The 16681-nt window shown below is 41.3% G+C and overlaps 2 protein-coding genes across 2 annotated transcripts in view; both read right to left on the bottom strand.

Moving 5' to 3' along the window:
* Positions 1-2410: 2410 nt before the first annotated feature.
* Positions 2411-16681, bottom strand: part of LOC311486297 (Fc receptor-like protein 5) — a gene marked incomplete at its 5' end in the record, with an annotated part of 70772 nt that continues 56501 nt past the window's right edge. Inside the window, 3 exons of the mRNA XM_084542096.1 lie at positions 2411-4422; positions 4980-5069; positions 5182-5466. Coding sequence (XP_084398222.1) covers positions 3923-4422; positions 4980-5069; positions 5182-5466 — 875 coding nt within the window. The 3' untranslated portion in view covers positions 2411-3922. The remainder of the gene's footprint in view (positions 4423-4979; positions 5070-5181; positions 5467-16681) is intronic.
* On the bottom strand, positions 12474-14471 carry LOC311492846 (pyrin-like). Its single transcript, XM_084551263.1, has 3 exons — positions 14247-14471; positions 14024-14146; positions 12474-13123 (listed from the first exon to the last, which is right to left on the bottom strand). Exons 1-3 carry the CDS (start codon positions 14415-14417, stop codon positions 12725-12727), a joined length of 693 nt encoding a protein of 230 aa, XP_084407389.1. The 5' UTR covers positions 14418-14471; the 3' UTR covers positions 12474-12724.

The raw sequence follows: 16681 nt of genomic DNA, 5'->3' as shown, positions 1-16681 counted from the left end.
GTAGGAGAGTCCCAGGTCTGTTGCTGCTGGAGCCATTGAAACAGATGGTTCCATACTGTTGGATATATACTGATGATAATAATGTTCATATTTATTTCAAGTTATTTGGAAGAACAATATAGAAACACTGTCAGTAGTTGATAAAGAGTTTAGTCTGAAGGCAGCTACATCTGCCATAGGGATGATTATCAGGTGAAACAGAGTCTGACTGAAGATGTAACCCATTTCATACTTTTAATGCTTCCTGTGATGAGTAGTAACAATTTTGCACAATACAGAAATCAGAACAAACAAGAAACATGACTTACGTGATACTGATAATGTGATGGCTTCACTCCACTCTGTTGAATATGAGTCATCTCTGCGTCTACTCTTACACATGTAGTTTCCTCTGTTGGACTCAGAAACACTGAAAGTCCAGTATTTATTGTTTGTTTTGTGTGTCGTTAACCTGGGTGTTCTCCATTCATACTTCCACTCAGTGTGTTCACCTCCCTGGACCTCACATGTCAGAGTGATCTTCTCATCTCTGAATATCTGAGGCCAGTTGGGTTGTCGTGTTAAAACAGCCTTGTATGAAGCTGTTTCCACCAGATATGAACAGTTGGGATACAAACAGAAACATGAAATCAACAGAGAGAACTGAACATTGTAGGTTTCATCACTTATCCTAATGGTAATCTTGCACACATATTTCACAGTGGGAGTATAAATGAATAGAGACAATTAAAAGTCTACATTGTATTTACTTTTTAGTATGTTTGTCACAAGCAGACAGAAAAATCTGAGAATAATGGAAAGGACAAGAAGACAATAAACAAACATACAAACTGACCTCCAGACCAGACAAACTGAGGATCACTGTAATCAGTGTAATACACTGGGTCTCCTCTTCCAGCTCTACACACATATCCTGCTGTGTGTGTCTGTCCATCAATGATGTAGGAATCTTGTTCAGTCCCTTTGGTGCTACCAGGCAGCAGCTCATGACTGTAAGATCCAGAGGTGTCTGATAGATCAGGAACAGCTTTATACCAGTAAAACCTCCATCCTGCAGATGGATGTTCAACCTCACAGCTCAGAGTTACTGAGGCTCCAGGACTCAGCCATGATGGAGACACAGAGAGGACAGGTTTGGGTTTATCTGTTAGGAAGAGATTTGATCACAATGAAAACATGTTACTATGTACTGATGGAAGATTACATCCAACATTTGTATCCTGCATAGTCTGCAAATATACAATACTTGTAAATACATTAAACAAATGTGAACATATGTGAAGCTCACAGTATCAGCTAAATAAGCCATGACTGGTGAAATATGATGTGACTTACTGCTGAATACAGTCAGTCTGAAGGAATCACTCCACTCTGTTGAAGACTGTTGTCCACTTTTCATTTTTCCTTTACACTTGTAGTCTCCAGTGTGGAGTGAAGAATCAGATTCAATCCTGAATTCATTTAGATTTGGAGGTTTGAATGAACTGGTAGATCTCCATTCATACTCCCACTCAGAGTCTCCTCCATGGATCTCACATCTGAGAGTAATCATCTCTCCACTGAAGATCTGAGGCCAGTTGGGTTGAAGAGTCACAGTCACCGTGATTGGGACTGTCAGTGTTCAAGAATCACCAATGAAGGTACAAACATCAGAATCAAACAAATTTACTTCATGGATTAATAAGTACACAGAGGATTGTTACTACAGTTTGTATTCCAACAAAACTCACCAACTCAAACACAAACTCACCATTTGTATTGATCCTGATTGGATCACTGAACTCTGTGTAGTAAACTGGGTCTCCTCTTCCTCCTCTGCACCAGTAGAGTCCTTCCTGTGAGACACTGATTTGTCCATTTGAATAAAAACCAGCATCTTGTGTGGTCAGAGGTTTAGAGGACTTCTCATCTCTGTGCCAGTAGTATTTCCATCCAGATGATGGATTCACTGAGCAGGTCAGGATCACACTGCCTCCTACTGGAATGTCTCTGGTGACAGCACTCAGTCTGGCCTTTGGTCTTGCTGTTGTTGAGTTTAGAACAAAAGATTTAATCATTGTACCTCTACATCTGACAGCACAGGTGAGGATCACACTGCCCTGATCTCTGCTGACCCTCACATGGGAGGTTGTTGTTGTCAGCAACCAGTTTGGTCTCTGGTCTGCCTCTTCTTTAGTTCAACAAACACATAAGAAGAAATAAGACCAAGCTCCAACAGTATAGGTACATCTATTTACCATCATCATAACATAGTAGGAGAGTCCCAGGTCTGTTGCTGCTGGAGCCATTGAAACAGATGGTTCCATACTGTTGGATATATACTGATGATAATAATGTTCATATTTATTTCAAGTTATTTGGAAGAACAATATAGAAACACTGTCAGTAGTTGATAAAGAGTTTAGTCTGAAGGCAGCTACATCTGCCATAGGGATGATTATCAGGTGAAACAGAGTCTGACTGAAGATGTAACCCATTTCATACTTTTAATGCTTCCTGTGATGAGTAGTAACAATTTTGCACAATACAGAAATCAGAACAAACAAGAAACATGACTTACGTGATACTGATAATGTGATGGCTTCACTCCACTCTGTTGAATATGAGTCATCTCTGCGTCTACTCTTACACATGTAGTTTCCTCTGTTGGACTCAGAAACACTGAAAGTCCAGTATTTATTGTTTGTTTTGTGTGTCGTTAACCTGGGTGTTCTCCATTCATACTTCCACTCAGTGTGTTCACCTCCCTGGACCTCACATGTCAGAGTGATCTTCTCATCTCTGAATATCTGAGGCCAGTTGGGTTGTCGTGTTAAAACAGCCTTGTATGAAGCTGTTTCCACCAGATATGAACAGTTGGGATACAAACAGAAACATGAAATCAACAGAGAGAACTGAACATTGTAGGTTTCATCACTTATCCTAATGGTAATCTTGCACACATATTTCACAGTGGGAGTATAAATGAATAGAGACAATTAAAAGTCTACATTGTATTTACTTTTTAGTATGTTTGTCACAAGCAGACAGAAAAATCTGAGAATAATGGAAAGGACAAGAAGACAATAAACAAACATACAAACTGACCTCCAGACCAGACAAACTGAGGATCACTGTAATCAGTGTAATACACTGGGTCTCCTCTTCCAGCTCTACACACATATCCTGCTGTGTGTGTCTGTCCATCAATGATGTAGGAATCTTGTTCAGTCCCTTTGGTGCTACCAGGCAGCAGCTCATGACTGTAAGATCCAGAGGTGTCTGATAGATCAGGAACAGCTTTATACCAGTAAAACCTCCATCCTGCAGATGGATGTTCAACCTCACAGCTCAGAGTTACTGAGGCTCCAGGACTCAGCCATGATGGAGACACAGAGAGGACAGGTTTGGGTTTATCTGTTAGGAAGAGATTTGATCACAATGAAAACATGTTACTATGTACTGATGGAAGATTACATCCAACATTTGTATCCTGCATAGTCTGCAAATATACAATACTTGTAAATACATTAAACAAATGTGAACATATGTGAAGCTCACAGTATCAGCTAAATAAGCCATGACTGGTGAAATATGATGTGACTTACTGCTGAATACAGTCAGTCTGAAGGAATCACTCCACTCTGTTGAAGACTGTTGTCCACTTTTCATTTTTCCTTTACACTTGTAGTCTCCAGTGTGGAGTGAAGAATCAGATTCAATCCTGAATTCATTTAGATTTGGAGGTTTGAATGAACTGGTAGATCTCCATTCATACTCCCACTCAGAGTCTCCTCCATGGATCTCACATCTGAGAGTAATCATCTCTCCACTGAAGATCTGAGGCCAGTTGGGTTGAAGAGTCACAGTCACCGTGATTGGGACTGTCAGTGTTCAAGAATCACCAATGAAGGTACAAACATCAGAATCAAACAAATTTACTTCATGGATTAATAAGTACACAGAGGATTGTTACTACAGTTTGTATTCCAACAAAACTCACCAACTCAAACACAAACTCACCATTTGTATTGATCCTGATTGGATCACTGAACTCTGTGTAGTAAACTGGGTCTCCTCTTCCTCCTCTGCACCAGTAGAGTCCTTCCTGTGAGACACTGATTTGTCCATTTGAATAAAAACCAGCATCTTGTGTGGTCAGAGGTTTAGAGGACTTCTCATCTCTGTACCAGTAGTATTTCCATCCAGATGATGGATTCACTGAGCAGGTCAGGATCACACTGCCTCCTACTGGAATGTCTCTGGTGACAGCACTCAGTCTGGCCTTTGGTCTTGCTGTTGTTGAGTTTAGAACAAAAGATTTAATCATTGTACCTCTACATTTCATAGCATTGGTGAGGATCACACTGCCCTGATCTCTGCTGACCCTCACATGGGAGGTTGTTGTTGTCAGCAACCAGTTTGGTCTCTGGTCTGCCTCTTCTTTAGTTCAACAAACACATAAGAAGAAATAAGACCAAGCTCCAGCAGTATAGGTACATCTATTTACCATCATCATAACATAGTAGGAGAGTCCCAGGTCTGTTGCTGCTGGAGCCATTGAAACAGATGGTTCTATACTGTTGGATATATACTGATGATAATAATGTTCATATTTATTTGAACTTATTTGGTAGAACAATATAAAAACACTGCCATCCCTATGGCAGATGTAGCTGCCTTCAGACTAAACTCTTTATCAACTGCTGACTATCAGGTGAAGATGTAACCCATTTCATACTTTTAATGCTTCCTGTGATGAGTAGTAACAATTTTGCTCAATACAGAAATCAGAACAAACAACAAACATGACTTACGTGATACTGATAATGTGATGGCTTCACTCCACTATGTTGAATATGAGTCATCTCTGCGTCTACTCTTACACATGTAGTTTCCTCTGTTGGACTCAAAAACACTGAAAGTCCAGTATTTATTGTTTGTTTTGTGTGTCGTTAACCAGGGTGTTCTCCATTCATACTTCCACTCAGTGTCTTCACCTCCCTGGACCTCACATGTCAGAGTGATCTTCTCATCTCTGAATGTCTGAGGCCAGTTGGGTTGTCGTGTTACAACAGCCTTGTATGAAGCTGTTTCCACCAGACATGAACAGTTGGGATACAAACAGAAACATGAAATCAACAGAGAAAACTGAACATTGTAGGTTTCATCACTATTCCTAATCATGAATATTTCAAACACAATGACTGAACTCACGGATTATGTTGATGGTGACTGGATCACTTTTATCAGTGTAGTAAACTGGTTCTCCTCTTCCTCCTCTACATCTGTAGATGCCTCCTTGTGATACACTGATAACTCTGTTTTCTCCATCATTTGTTTCGATTACATCATCAAACCCTCCTGTCTGACGTCTGAACCACTGGTATTTCCATCCAGCAGAGTTCTCCACAGAGCAGGTCAGTGTCACACTGCCTCCTTCTGGTATGGTTCTTGTTCCTGCTGTCAGTGTGGCCCTGGGTCTGTCTGTTATTATAAAATACATTGAACATCAAAATGTTTTTTCAACGTTTCATTTGAAGTAAAATCTTTTTCTTCACCTTCTGCCAGTCTGAAATAAAAGTACACCAACTCTTCTTCTTCTGACAGTTACACTATGTTAATTAATGATCATTTTCTCAGTTTTTTATGAATCAGCTGTGATTTGTATTTCATCATGGTGTCAGAGCTACATTAACTCTGGGTTTAAATCTCAAAATAATCACAATGTCATTGTTTCTCCATTATCTAGCCTGAAGAAGTCACACTGCTAAATGAATACACTGATGGAGGACACAATGATGTGTCCAGAAATATTTAGTATGCACATATGAACAGGGATCATACATTAGTGCTTTAGGTCATAATGATAAGAACATAGAGGACTTACCTGATACATTTAAAGAGACAGGATTACTACACTTTGTATCCCGTGATCTCTTGTGTCGACCACAGCACTGATATTCACCACCGTAACTTGTAGACACAAGTTTCACTGTGTAGACTTTTTGTGTGTTGTAGCTGAGAACTTGTGAACCATTCTTGTTGATTTTATATTCCCAGTCAGTGTCTTCTCCTTCTTTCATGTCACATATGAAGGAAACAGCCTCACCGGTAAACAAAGTCGAAAAGTTGGGGTCAGTAGTCAGCACAATATCTAGAATCAAACACAAACATGTATATTATACTAGACTCACTCTGTGTAGACACATCAAAACAGAAAGAGGATGTACTTAAAACGATGAATTTGGTTGAGATTAGTTTTCTGTGAATAAATAAAAACAGTTTAATCACCTTGAGCGTGTCCTTTGCAGAGGAGTGTATAGAGCACTACAATAAAGAGAGACATTTCAGATAATGTCAAACTAAAAATCAAATATTTAATAAAAACAATCATTTGATGTATTACACTTACCACGTATAACATTTATCAAATGATCAGAGCTGACAATCTTTGATCAATGAAAACACCTAAATCTGAGCCAAGTTACAAACCCTGGCTACAAATATTAATAAAATAATATGTGTTAAGATGATCAGAAAACTTTACAAATGACTGATCCTCTGTTTGTCTCACTAAAATGATTCATCTGTATGACTGAAAGTCAATCAGTCAGTGATGTACTCACAGAATAAGCCCAGCTCACAGAGCAAAGTGTGTCCCATCCTCACATCCAGATTTCTGATCAGTTCTTTGAGTGATGACAAAGAGGAAAACTGCAGAAACCACAAACACAAGTTACATTTCAAATAAATATTGGACCTGATACTGTTTTTCTACTTGTTCTGTCTCTGCTTCCTTTTAATACATTTAACACAGTTAACCAGAGTTTGACCACAGCTAACCCACAGCTAACTCTCTCACGGCACTATATAAATACATCAGACTCATTGTCACGCAAGGGTTTGTGGATGGTTTCTAATGACCTTAAATAGAATAGCATCAGACTAAGAGACATTTTTCCAGATATACAAGATAAAAGGTCATTAAATACAACTTGAACATGATTTCTAATCATAGCTGGAGACTTCAACCACCTAGATTTAAAGGTTTCATTACCCAAACTTCACCAACATGTGGACTTTGCAACCAGAGGAGTCAACACACTGGATCTAGTGTACACAGTCTGCAAGGGGGCATACAAGGCATCCCCCCTCCCCCACCTAGGTCTCTCTGATCACATCTCCATCATGCTGAGACCAGCATACAGACCTAGAGTGAGAACCATCAGGCCTACACAAAAGGAAGTACGGGTGTGGCCAGAGGAGGCTTCCTTTGCTCTCAGGGACTGCTTCGACACAACAGACTGGGATGTCTTCAAACAAGCAGCTTCCCACGATGACCACACAGACAGACATAGAAGAGTACACAGAGACTGTCACAGCATACATTGCAAAATGTATAGATGATGTCACCCACAGAAAAACCATCACTGTTCGTGCTAACCAGAAACCATGGCTGACAGGAGAGGTTCACAGGCTCCTGAGGGCTCGAGATGCAGCCTTTAGGGCTGGTGACACCGCAGAGCTAGCAACAGCCAGAGTCAACCTGTCACGCGGAATTAGGGAAGCAAAACGACAGTACAGCAGTAAAATATCTAGACACTTCAGCGACACAAGAGATGCCCAGTCTCTCTGGCGTGGCATCCAAACCCTCACAGACTATAAACCCCCACCACGGACCTGTGAGAGCGACATCACACTGCTGAACAGCCTCAATGACTTCTACGGCCGCTTTGACACACACAACAGCACACCGGCTCAGAAGTCCCCACTCCCACCGAACGAGCAGGCCATGTGTCTGGCCCCAGCCAGCGTGAAGAGGACCCTCTCCAGGATCAACCCACGTAAGGCAGCCGGACCAGACAACATTCCAGGCCGCGTTCTAAGGGACTGTGCCGAGGAGCTCAAAGATGTCCTCACCGATATCTTTAACATCTCCCTGAGCCAAGCTGTTGTCCCCAAGTGCTTCAAAGCTGCCACCATAATCCCAGTCCCGAAGACCCCTAACCCATCCAGCTACAACGACTATCGGCCCATGCAGAACATCAAATCCATCCTCCCTCCCTCCCATGACCCGTACCAGTTCGCGTACAGGCCCAACAGGTCTACGGAGGATGCTATCTCCACTGCTCTCCACCCAGCACTCACCCACCTGGACTCAAAGAACTCACATGTAAGAATGCTGTTCTTAGACTTTAGTTCAGCATTTAACACAATCATTCCCCAGCAACTCATACCAAAACTGAGCCACCTTGGATTAAAAATCTCCCTCTGCAACTGGGTGCTGGACTTTCTCATAGGGAGGCCACAAACCGTGCGGGTTGGCAGCAACACCTCAAAGACCATGACGCTGAGCACAGGAGCTCCACAAGGGTGTGTGCTCAGCCCGCTGCTCTTCACCCTGCTAACCCACGACTGTGTTCCAACCTACAGCACCAACCACATCATCAAGTTTGCGGATGACACAACTGTGGTGGGCCTCATCACCAACAACGATGAAGCCAACTACAGAAGAGAGGTGAGTCTACTGGTGCAGTGGTGTAAGGACAACAATCTCATCCTCAATGTGGAGAAAACAAAAGAGATTGTTGTCGACTTCAGGAGAGGTCACCCCCAGCATCCCCTGCTGACCATCGAAGGTGCTGCTGTGGAGAGGGTGAGCAGCACCAAGTTCCTGGGGGTGCACACCTCAGAAGACCTTTCCTGGACTAATAACACAACATCACTGGCCAAGAGGGCTCAGAAGCGCCTCTACTTTCTCCGGAAACTACGAAGAGCACAAGTCCCGGCCTCCATCATGTGTTCTTTCTACCGGGGCACCATTGAGAGTGTCCTCACTGGCTGCATCACTGTGTGGTACGGAGGCTGCACTGCCTCCTGCTGAAAGACCCTGCAACGCATAGTGAACACAGCCAGCAAGATCATCGGTGCCACTCTGCCCTCCCTCACAGACATTTTCCACACCCGCCTCACTCGCAGAGCCACCAGCATTGCCAGTGACCCCTCCTACCCCCTACATCCCCTCTTCAGTCTCCTGCCTTCGGGGAAAAGGTACCGGAGCCTCCGGGCCCGCTCCACCAGACTGCTGAACAGCTTCGTCCATCAGGCTGTCAGGGTGCTGAACTCTGCCCATGCCCAAGCTGTAACTATACATTGCACTGTTGTACATAGAAATTTCTATTTTCTATTTATTCACTATATTTATATTATATACAGAATGTTTACATAGCAACTGTTTCACTGCTAACCTCACCCACTTTAGGTCTATTTAGGTTTTTATTTTATTTTATTTATTATTATGTGAGAAAGAGAGAGAAACGTTTTTTCGATTTTTCTGTATGTTGCAAACGTATTGAGAAACTGACAATAAAGAAATCTTGAATCTTGAATCTTGAATCATAGAAGCATTGAGAGGTCATATGAAGCCAAGAGATGTTTCCAACATCAGAACATCCACATGAAAGAAACACAACAACAATAAATGCCTACATTGTTGAGTGATGTCCTGTGGACAGAGTCCTTCCTATGGACTCTTTCTCTATGTTACTGTTTATTCAACATGACTGAGACATCTCTCTGCAACATACAAAGTTCTTTGTGTCATTCAGACAGGTTCAAACTGCTGCTGACACTGAGTTTGATGTATTACTCCAGAGAAGGGTTACAGTTCAGTCCCATCCAATAAGCTACAGAGAAATACATCTGAATGTCCTTCCTGCCACAGATATGATCATCCTGTAGACTACTGCTGCCTCACAAAGAGTCTGGAATTATTGATGCTACTGTAAAAGCTGCTGCAGAGCAACATTATCTACTGATACTGATGACCAGAGGTGTCATACTCACTCCAATCAGTTCACCACAGCAGGTGGAGATAATCCTTACACTTTCTCACCCAAATCTTCATCTGAAATGGTTCTTCATCTGAAATGTTGAGCTTCACCAATCTAAAGTATCCGAATGCCCCACTGGAGAATCTTTTAATGTCTTCACCTTTTACTGAGACAAGTGTGGGCATGACCTCAAAAACAGGAAGTGAACAAATCTGAAATAGTGTCATGAACATGATGAGAGTCCTGCCCCCTCCCCCAGCTCTGATCCATTAGAAGTAGCTGTAACTGGATGGGTATTTACAGAGAATGAAACTGTTTTTAGCATTTATTTACACAGTTGGACAGTTAAAGAGGCTCAGTGAAATGTTTTTATCATTCAAATAACAATCCGTTTAGATTGTGATCCCAGAACAGTAGCAGATAGACATTTTCAAATATGTAGAAAAACCTGCAGAAGCTAGAAAGATGAAACTGAATAGAGGCCCAGTAGCCACAGACTTCAACTGTGAGAACTCTAGGTTTAATGCAAATCTTGCAAAAATGTTTCTAGAATCTATTTTTATTGATAAATACACAGAGAACAGTTACGAAACATACACATATGTACACACACCTGCTGAGAAAACTGTGAAGACAAAGATGGACGTGTGTGAAAGTCCATGTCTGTGTGGTGCTCAATCGGAGCATATACATCATTTTCACACATCAGTCTGCTGGGAAGTGCCACACTGTATAAATAATATGCGTGAGAAAAGACAGCATCAGGGGAGTGGTGGTTAGTACTGATGCCTCACAGCAAGAAGGTTCTGGGTTCTAAGTATAGGACTACTTCTTAGGTTAACTGGTGATTCTAAATTGGTCGTAGGTGTACTTGTGGGCAGGCCAGCGCCCCCCCAGCCGGGGCCCCTCCAGCATCACTGTCTCTGTCACCTGACTGCAGCTGGATCTCTCTCCTCTCTCTCTCATCCTCTCTAACGGAGCTACCAAACTCAACTGTTTCTGTCAAAGATAACGTGTTGTGTCAGGCTTTTATACAAGCTAATGGACTTTAACATTAGAGCTAGCTTGTTAGGTTACGTAAGGCTGGTAAACGTTGGCTGCGCTGTTTCTAACCTTGCTCTACGTTGACTTTACTAGTCCCAGCTTCACCGTCACCACCTTTTTTAAAAAAATATTTGTTAAGAAAATTTTTAAGGCCTCTATTTTCTTCTTCTCTTCTTCTCTTTTCTTTCCATTTCTGAGCACCGGACTTCTGCTGACCGGACATTTTGAGCGTACTGAACTTCAAATCAAATGGCAACATCAAATTTTGATCAGTGGCCAAACCATTTTTGTGTTGGGGGTGGGGGGTAGGCTACTTTACCACTATTTCAAGGACAGTTAGGAAGAAAACAAATAAAAAGCTTTTATGTAACTCAAATATTACATATTTTTTCACAAATAGGCCTATTTTAATTATTATTATTATTTTTCTTAACTATTCCATAATTTAACGAGGGCCCAGTTCTGCCCCCCCCCCCCCCCCCGACGCTGGACCTGGGACAGCTGACCCGTTTGTCCCCCCCTATCGGCGGGCGTGCATGTAAGTGTGAATGGTTGTCTGTCTCTCTGTGTTAGCCCTGTGATAGACTGGAGACCTGTCCAGGATGTACCCTGCCTGTCGCCTCCCCTGGGACCCATCAGAAGACAAAGGGGTTACAGAAAAGTAATGACTGAGATGGCATCAGAGAGTGATGCTGTAGTGTTGTACCTAGAATGTGTTTGACACTGGGAGATATGTGAACAGCTTTAAATCTGAGGCCTATGAAGTTTTTCAGTTCTCTGAAAGGTTTAGATGTGGCTGTCCTGTTTGTTTGACCAAGGTGATGACTGTAAATGACACATTTTAAAAGACCACTTCATTTATTTTCATAAAGGCATATCAGGACAGTCATAAAAATCTCCTCTGTGCTCTTTGTGTGCCCTTCCTACTGCCTCTCTGCTGTGAGATGACCACATCAAACTTGTCCTCTACTGAACAGCAGACATTTTGAACCACAGACTGCATTTCCTCTCTTCAAGGTGGCTCAGCTACAAATGATGAGGTCATTGATTCTCAGTAGATGGAAATAAGCCTGAAGCAGAATAGACAGCTAGTATAGCAGCTATATTATTTTATTTTATAAGTCAACATTGTACTTAGACCAATCACAAATTATTCTGAACTGTTGTATTTCCAGTCACTTACTGCATTGTTCTTGTAGAACACGTATCACAGTATTCTTCCGCAGATAGCATCTGTGTTTAACACCTACACGTCAGAAAACAATCTGCTAAGGTCTGCTGAGCTTGTTACTGCTGATTGTTCATTGTGACACATGGTGGCAGTGCTGTGCAGAATAACAGCACTAGACTATAGGATTAAAACAGGATATACTGTGATTGAAGTTGCTAAATCCTCTTCTGAAGCAGCCACATCACAACTATGGCATGTGAAACTCAATATCTGTGTATGTGATCAGTTGAAAGTTATGAAGCTGAAAAAATGCCAAATATGTTGACTTTAAATGGAGAACACAACGTCACAGATCTGTTGAAAGCAGACATTTGTTTTCAATTTCAAAATTTATATCTCAAGTTATACACAACAAAACATAAAAAAATACATATTTTATATGCATGTGATTCTGTCCTCATTCTGATTAATTAGAATAAAACACAGTTTATATTGCTGACAGAAAACTTTACTGCCCTCTCAGAGGTAAAAGGTTTTGTATTATATATGTCAAAATTCAAAAGAATCATGAGGTCAGCGTGTTGTCTGATACAATTACAGTGTAATGAGTTTGATTAAACCAAAATAGGTTCAAAATTATTCATAAACAAGAGCTACTAAGTCAATTTGTCATGTCATCCTTTCTTACGACACTTCATACGTTTGACTCGATTATGTTCTGCTCTTCCCTGATCCTTCCTACAGCAGGGCAGATAATCAGCGGGGACTCATTTTTGCCGTTCTCTTTAAGACAGGGGTTAAAGTACGGGTACAGAGGCTCGCTGAAGGTGCAACCTCTGTAAGTATAAATGTGAGTCTTTGCCTCTGCATCGTAGAAGGACACAGAGCTTTCTTCGTAGTCCAGGAATATGCCGACTTTCTGGGGGGCTTCCTGGAGGCTGATGGTGACGGAGGGGCCAGCGCAGGCGCTCAGACTGCCGCCTTTACGCCGGCAGATCGCCCAGTAGCCACTTTCAGGACACACCGTGATGGCACCTTTTCTGTTGATGGACTCCCTGGCCACGCCAAGATCCCAGTCTGTCTTATCCCCAACCTGAAATGCAACGTAGGGAATACAGAATTTAATGAGAGGACTAAAAATACCCAAAAAAGCAGAAAAACAGTAATGTAAACCAGGATAGAATTTTATTCCTACATTTGTTACAGTTAAAATATCCGTGAAGGTTCTCAGTCATCTAGGTCATGGTTTATCCAAAAAAGGTTCAAAAAAGGCAACTGGACTTGTAGAACTGTGTGGACTGTATGAGTGCATACTTTATTTAATACTGCAACAGCACACATTCATGTGTAATAATAAAACTAAAACAAAGGCAACTAGAATGTTTGAGTTTCCTTGAAGATGTTTCACCAATTAAGTGGCTTCTTCAGTTCTAAACATCTAGTGATGAGTTTAGGTTTGTATTACGCTCATATGTGGGTGGTGTCCACCTAACACTGACACGACTAGGGTCTGTAACAACCAGATACTCACCTAAATTAGGGGGAGTTGTTCAGATTAACACTGGTGGTGTTTTGTTTGTTCACAATTAGTGGAACTACTATAGGAGTCCTGTTTCATTAAAACAAAAATCATTGAGAACTGAAGAAGACACTTGAGCGGTGAAACATCTTCAAGAAACATCAAGTCCTGCTTTACATATATGACTTGGATGACTGAGAATCTTCAAAGACATAATGCCTTTATGTGATCAGCAACTACTGCGTTGCCTGTTTACTTTAATTGTTCAAAGAAATGACGACAATGAAAGTAAATTATTTAATTTATTTAATTTACTTGTGTGTTCATTCATTTCCATCTGCTTATCTGAGGTCAGATCGTAGTGGCAACAGGCTAAGTAAGTTTCTGTGTGTACCCAGTCTAAAGTTGAACCTATTGTTAGTATTACTGTTCTCATAGTAGTTAAACAGTCTTTAAAACCAACTAACTGCCTACCTGAACTACCCAGTAGCGTCGTCCAGATGTGAAGCTTTGTTTCCCCAGAACGCAGACGCAGGAGTTAAACCTCTGAGGACTGTCAGGGAGTGGGGCCTTCTTCTTCTGGCAGTTGAGGCTCACCTGTCAAATCAACCAGACATGATTACCATCATCTTCTTCATCACATTACATAGAAACACCAACATCATAATTGCAATGAATCATTGGCCTTATCAAATACCTTTCTTCCATCTGGAGACAGGAGCAGCCAGCCTGAGGCAGTCTCAGGATCCAGAGTGACATCAACTGCAGAGAAAGAAAGAAATTGTGAGCTGGGTAATAAAAACACATGGTGATCAAAGTTAAAGTAGTCGACAAATGAAAAGCAGCAAATTTGTGGACATACCTGCATACTGATTCAGCTTGTCTGCCCCTGCAAAAAGGAAATTAAAATGTTATATTCATCATAAACAGCGCTGTGCCTTTAAGAAAGACTGTAGTCTGAATTGAAGTTGTGCATGGCTGTGGATGTGTGCTGCTGAACGGGCATGTCACAATAAAAAGTGGGGGAAAAAAAGATGAACATTTGTCTTGCTGTTTGTTTTGGTGGTGCAGCAGATAAATGATTAGACTAACATCTAAAACATCCCCCCCAATGGCACGCGATCTACCAGCACTGCCTTCACGATCTACCGGTCGATCGCGATCGACGTATTGGGCAAGACCGTACTGGCTGCGGTTTTTACTTGCGTCATCACAACATCCTGTTTCGGCCATGTTGTTTTGGTGATAAAAGTCTTTCATTCGGTGGCCGAATATTCGGTGCATCCCTATTTCTCACCTTAGATGGTCCACTAAGATGAAGCAATCTATTACACTTCATGAGCAAAACAGACTACAATTAAAATTAAACATCTTAAGTTGAGCCACTCAGGCAAGTTAAACTGATAAAAACTACAATACAAGGAACACAACAATCCTCTATACTCAATAAAAAAACTGTACTTATTTAACAACACAGTCTCACACTTCTCAGCATAACACCTAATATAATTTATTCACAGTAACAGTCACAGTGTATTGTCCTCAAAATATCTCCTTCCTGGCTTTTTTACTCACAAAGTCATCAGTGATGTCCTCATATGACAGATGCTTGTCCATCTCATGGTTGATGAGGAATGTGATGGTCCTGGAACATGGTCAGGAAGTTCAGATCCCTCTGGCTCATTGCTGGAGCTCCAAAATAATTTAGCATTGCTCCTGCAAAGACAATGTTCCTTATCAAGCAAGATAGATCATGAGCGCATATTCTGTTAATCTGTTTTTATATTAAACATTGTGATGCACAGTGTCCCTTTAAAGCTTGTACCTCATACCCCTAATTACAAAGCTGTCACTTTTAAGACTTTTCTGCATTAATTTACACATTGGTCTAGTTAAAGAAATAAAACGAAGATAAATGATCCACTGCCACAATAGTCTAAAATAATGAGCACGATGCCTCATATTTATAAAACACATAAAAAACAAGCATTTAAAATATTGATTTAAATTATAAAACAGCAGCACACTTCTAATTATAGACCTATAAAATACACACTAAACTTTGTAAATGAATCCTAAGTAATGCTAAAATAATGTTAAGTGTCAAATATATGAGAGACAACTTCCACTAAACAATGACAGAGCAGACTACAACAATAAAAATAATAATAATATGAATAAACCGGTCTGGAGTCAGTCATGACCATGGCAGGGCAGACATATTCATTTTATATGAGCCAACTTTCATGAAGCAAACACTAAAGCTGAGTTTATGACAAAGACATCCTAGCCAGCTAGCTAACAATTATCCAGGGCTAGCTAGCTGGCTAGATAACAATTATCCAGGGCTAGCTAGCTGGCTAGATAACATTTATCCAGGGCTAGCTAGCTGGCTAGCTAACATTTATCCAGGGCTAGCTAGCTGGCTAGCAAGACAAATAAACAAACTTGTTAAATAAAAAACTTTCTCCTTTGACCGTTTTTTTCCTTCTTTTCCTTCTGTTTTTCCGCGCCACTGAGATGACTTCTTTTTGTTCCATTACTGTATTTGTTTAGTTTAATATTCTCACGAACGAGAATGATGGGGGTAGCTGTCAATCATTCTCGTCATACCTGTCCGCGGCCCGCTACGTCACTCACTGTGCGACAGTGCGGTCCAACGAATATGACGTAAAAATGCCACAAAAACAGTCATGAAAATATCATGTTATTTCAAGATAGGCTATGATATTTTCACGTTCACGTATTCAGAAGCAAGAATAGGCTCCTTTACGCTACCGGAGTTCAATCATGGCTCCTTTACACGAGTTAATCACATTCTATTTTAAACTCGGTTTAAGACATGGTGACATTCTCCAGTTATTGAACACGGTGGATGACGTTGTTATAAGTATGCGCACACTCAGTAGGATTTTAAAACGCCTGGGATTGTACCGACGGAAGAACGAATCCGACCCTCTTGAGGTAGCCTCGTTCCTCATTGATCAATTGGAGGGGCATGGAAGGCTCCATGGGTACAAGATCCACCATCTGAACTGCATCCAAGCTGGATATGTTGTCACCCAAAGTACGGTGAGGCATTTGTTGAAGTTCCTCGACCCCCGTGGTGTTGAACAAAGACGGAGAAATCGC

Source organism: Chelon labrosus, assembly GCF_963514085.1.
Source record: "Chelon labrosus genome assembly, chromosome: 1".
Lineage (NCBI taxonomy): Eukaryota > Metazoa > Chordata > Actinopteri > Mugiliformes > Mugilidae > Chelon > Chelon labrosus.
Note: the sequence above shows the minus strand (reverse complement) of the source record. Positions and strands in the feature narration are given on the sequence as shown.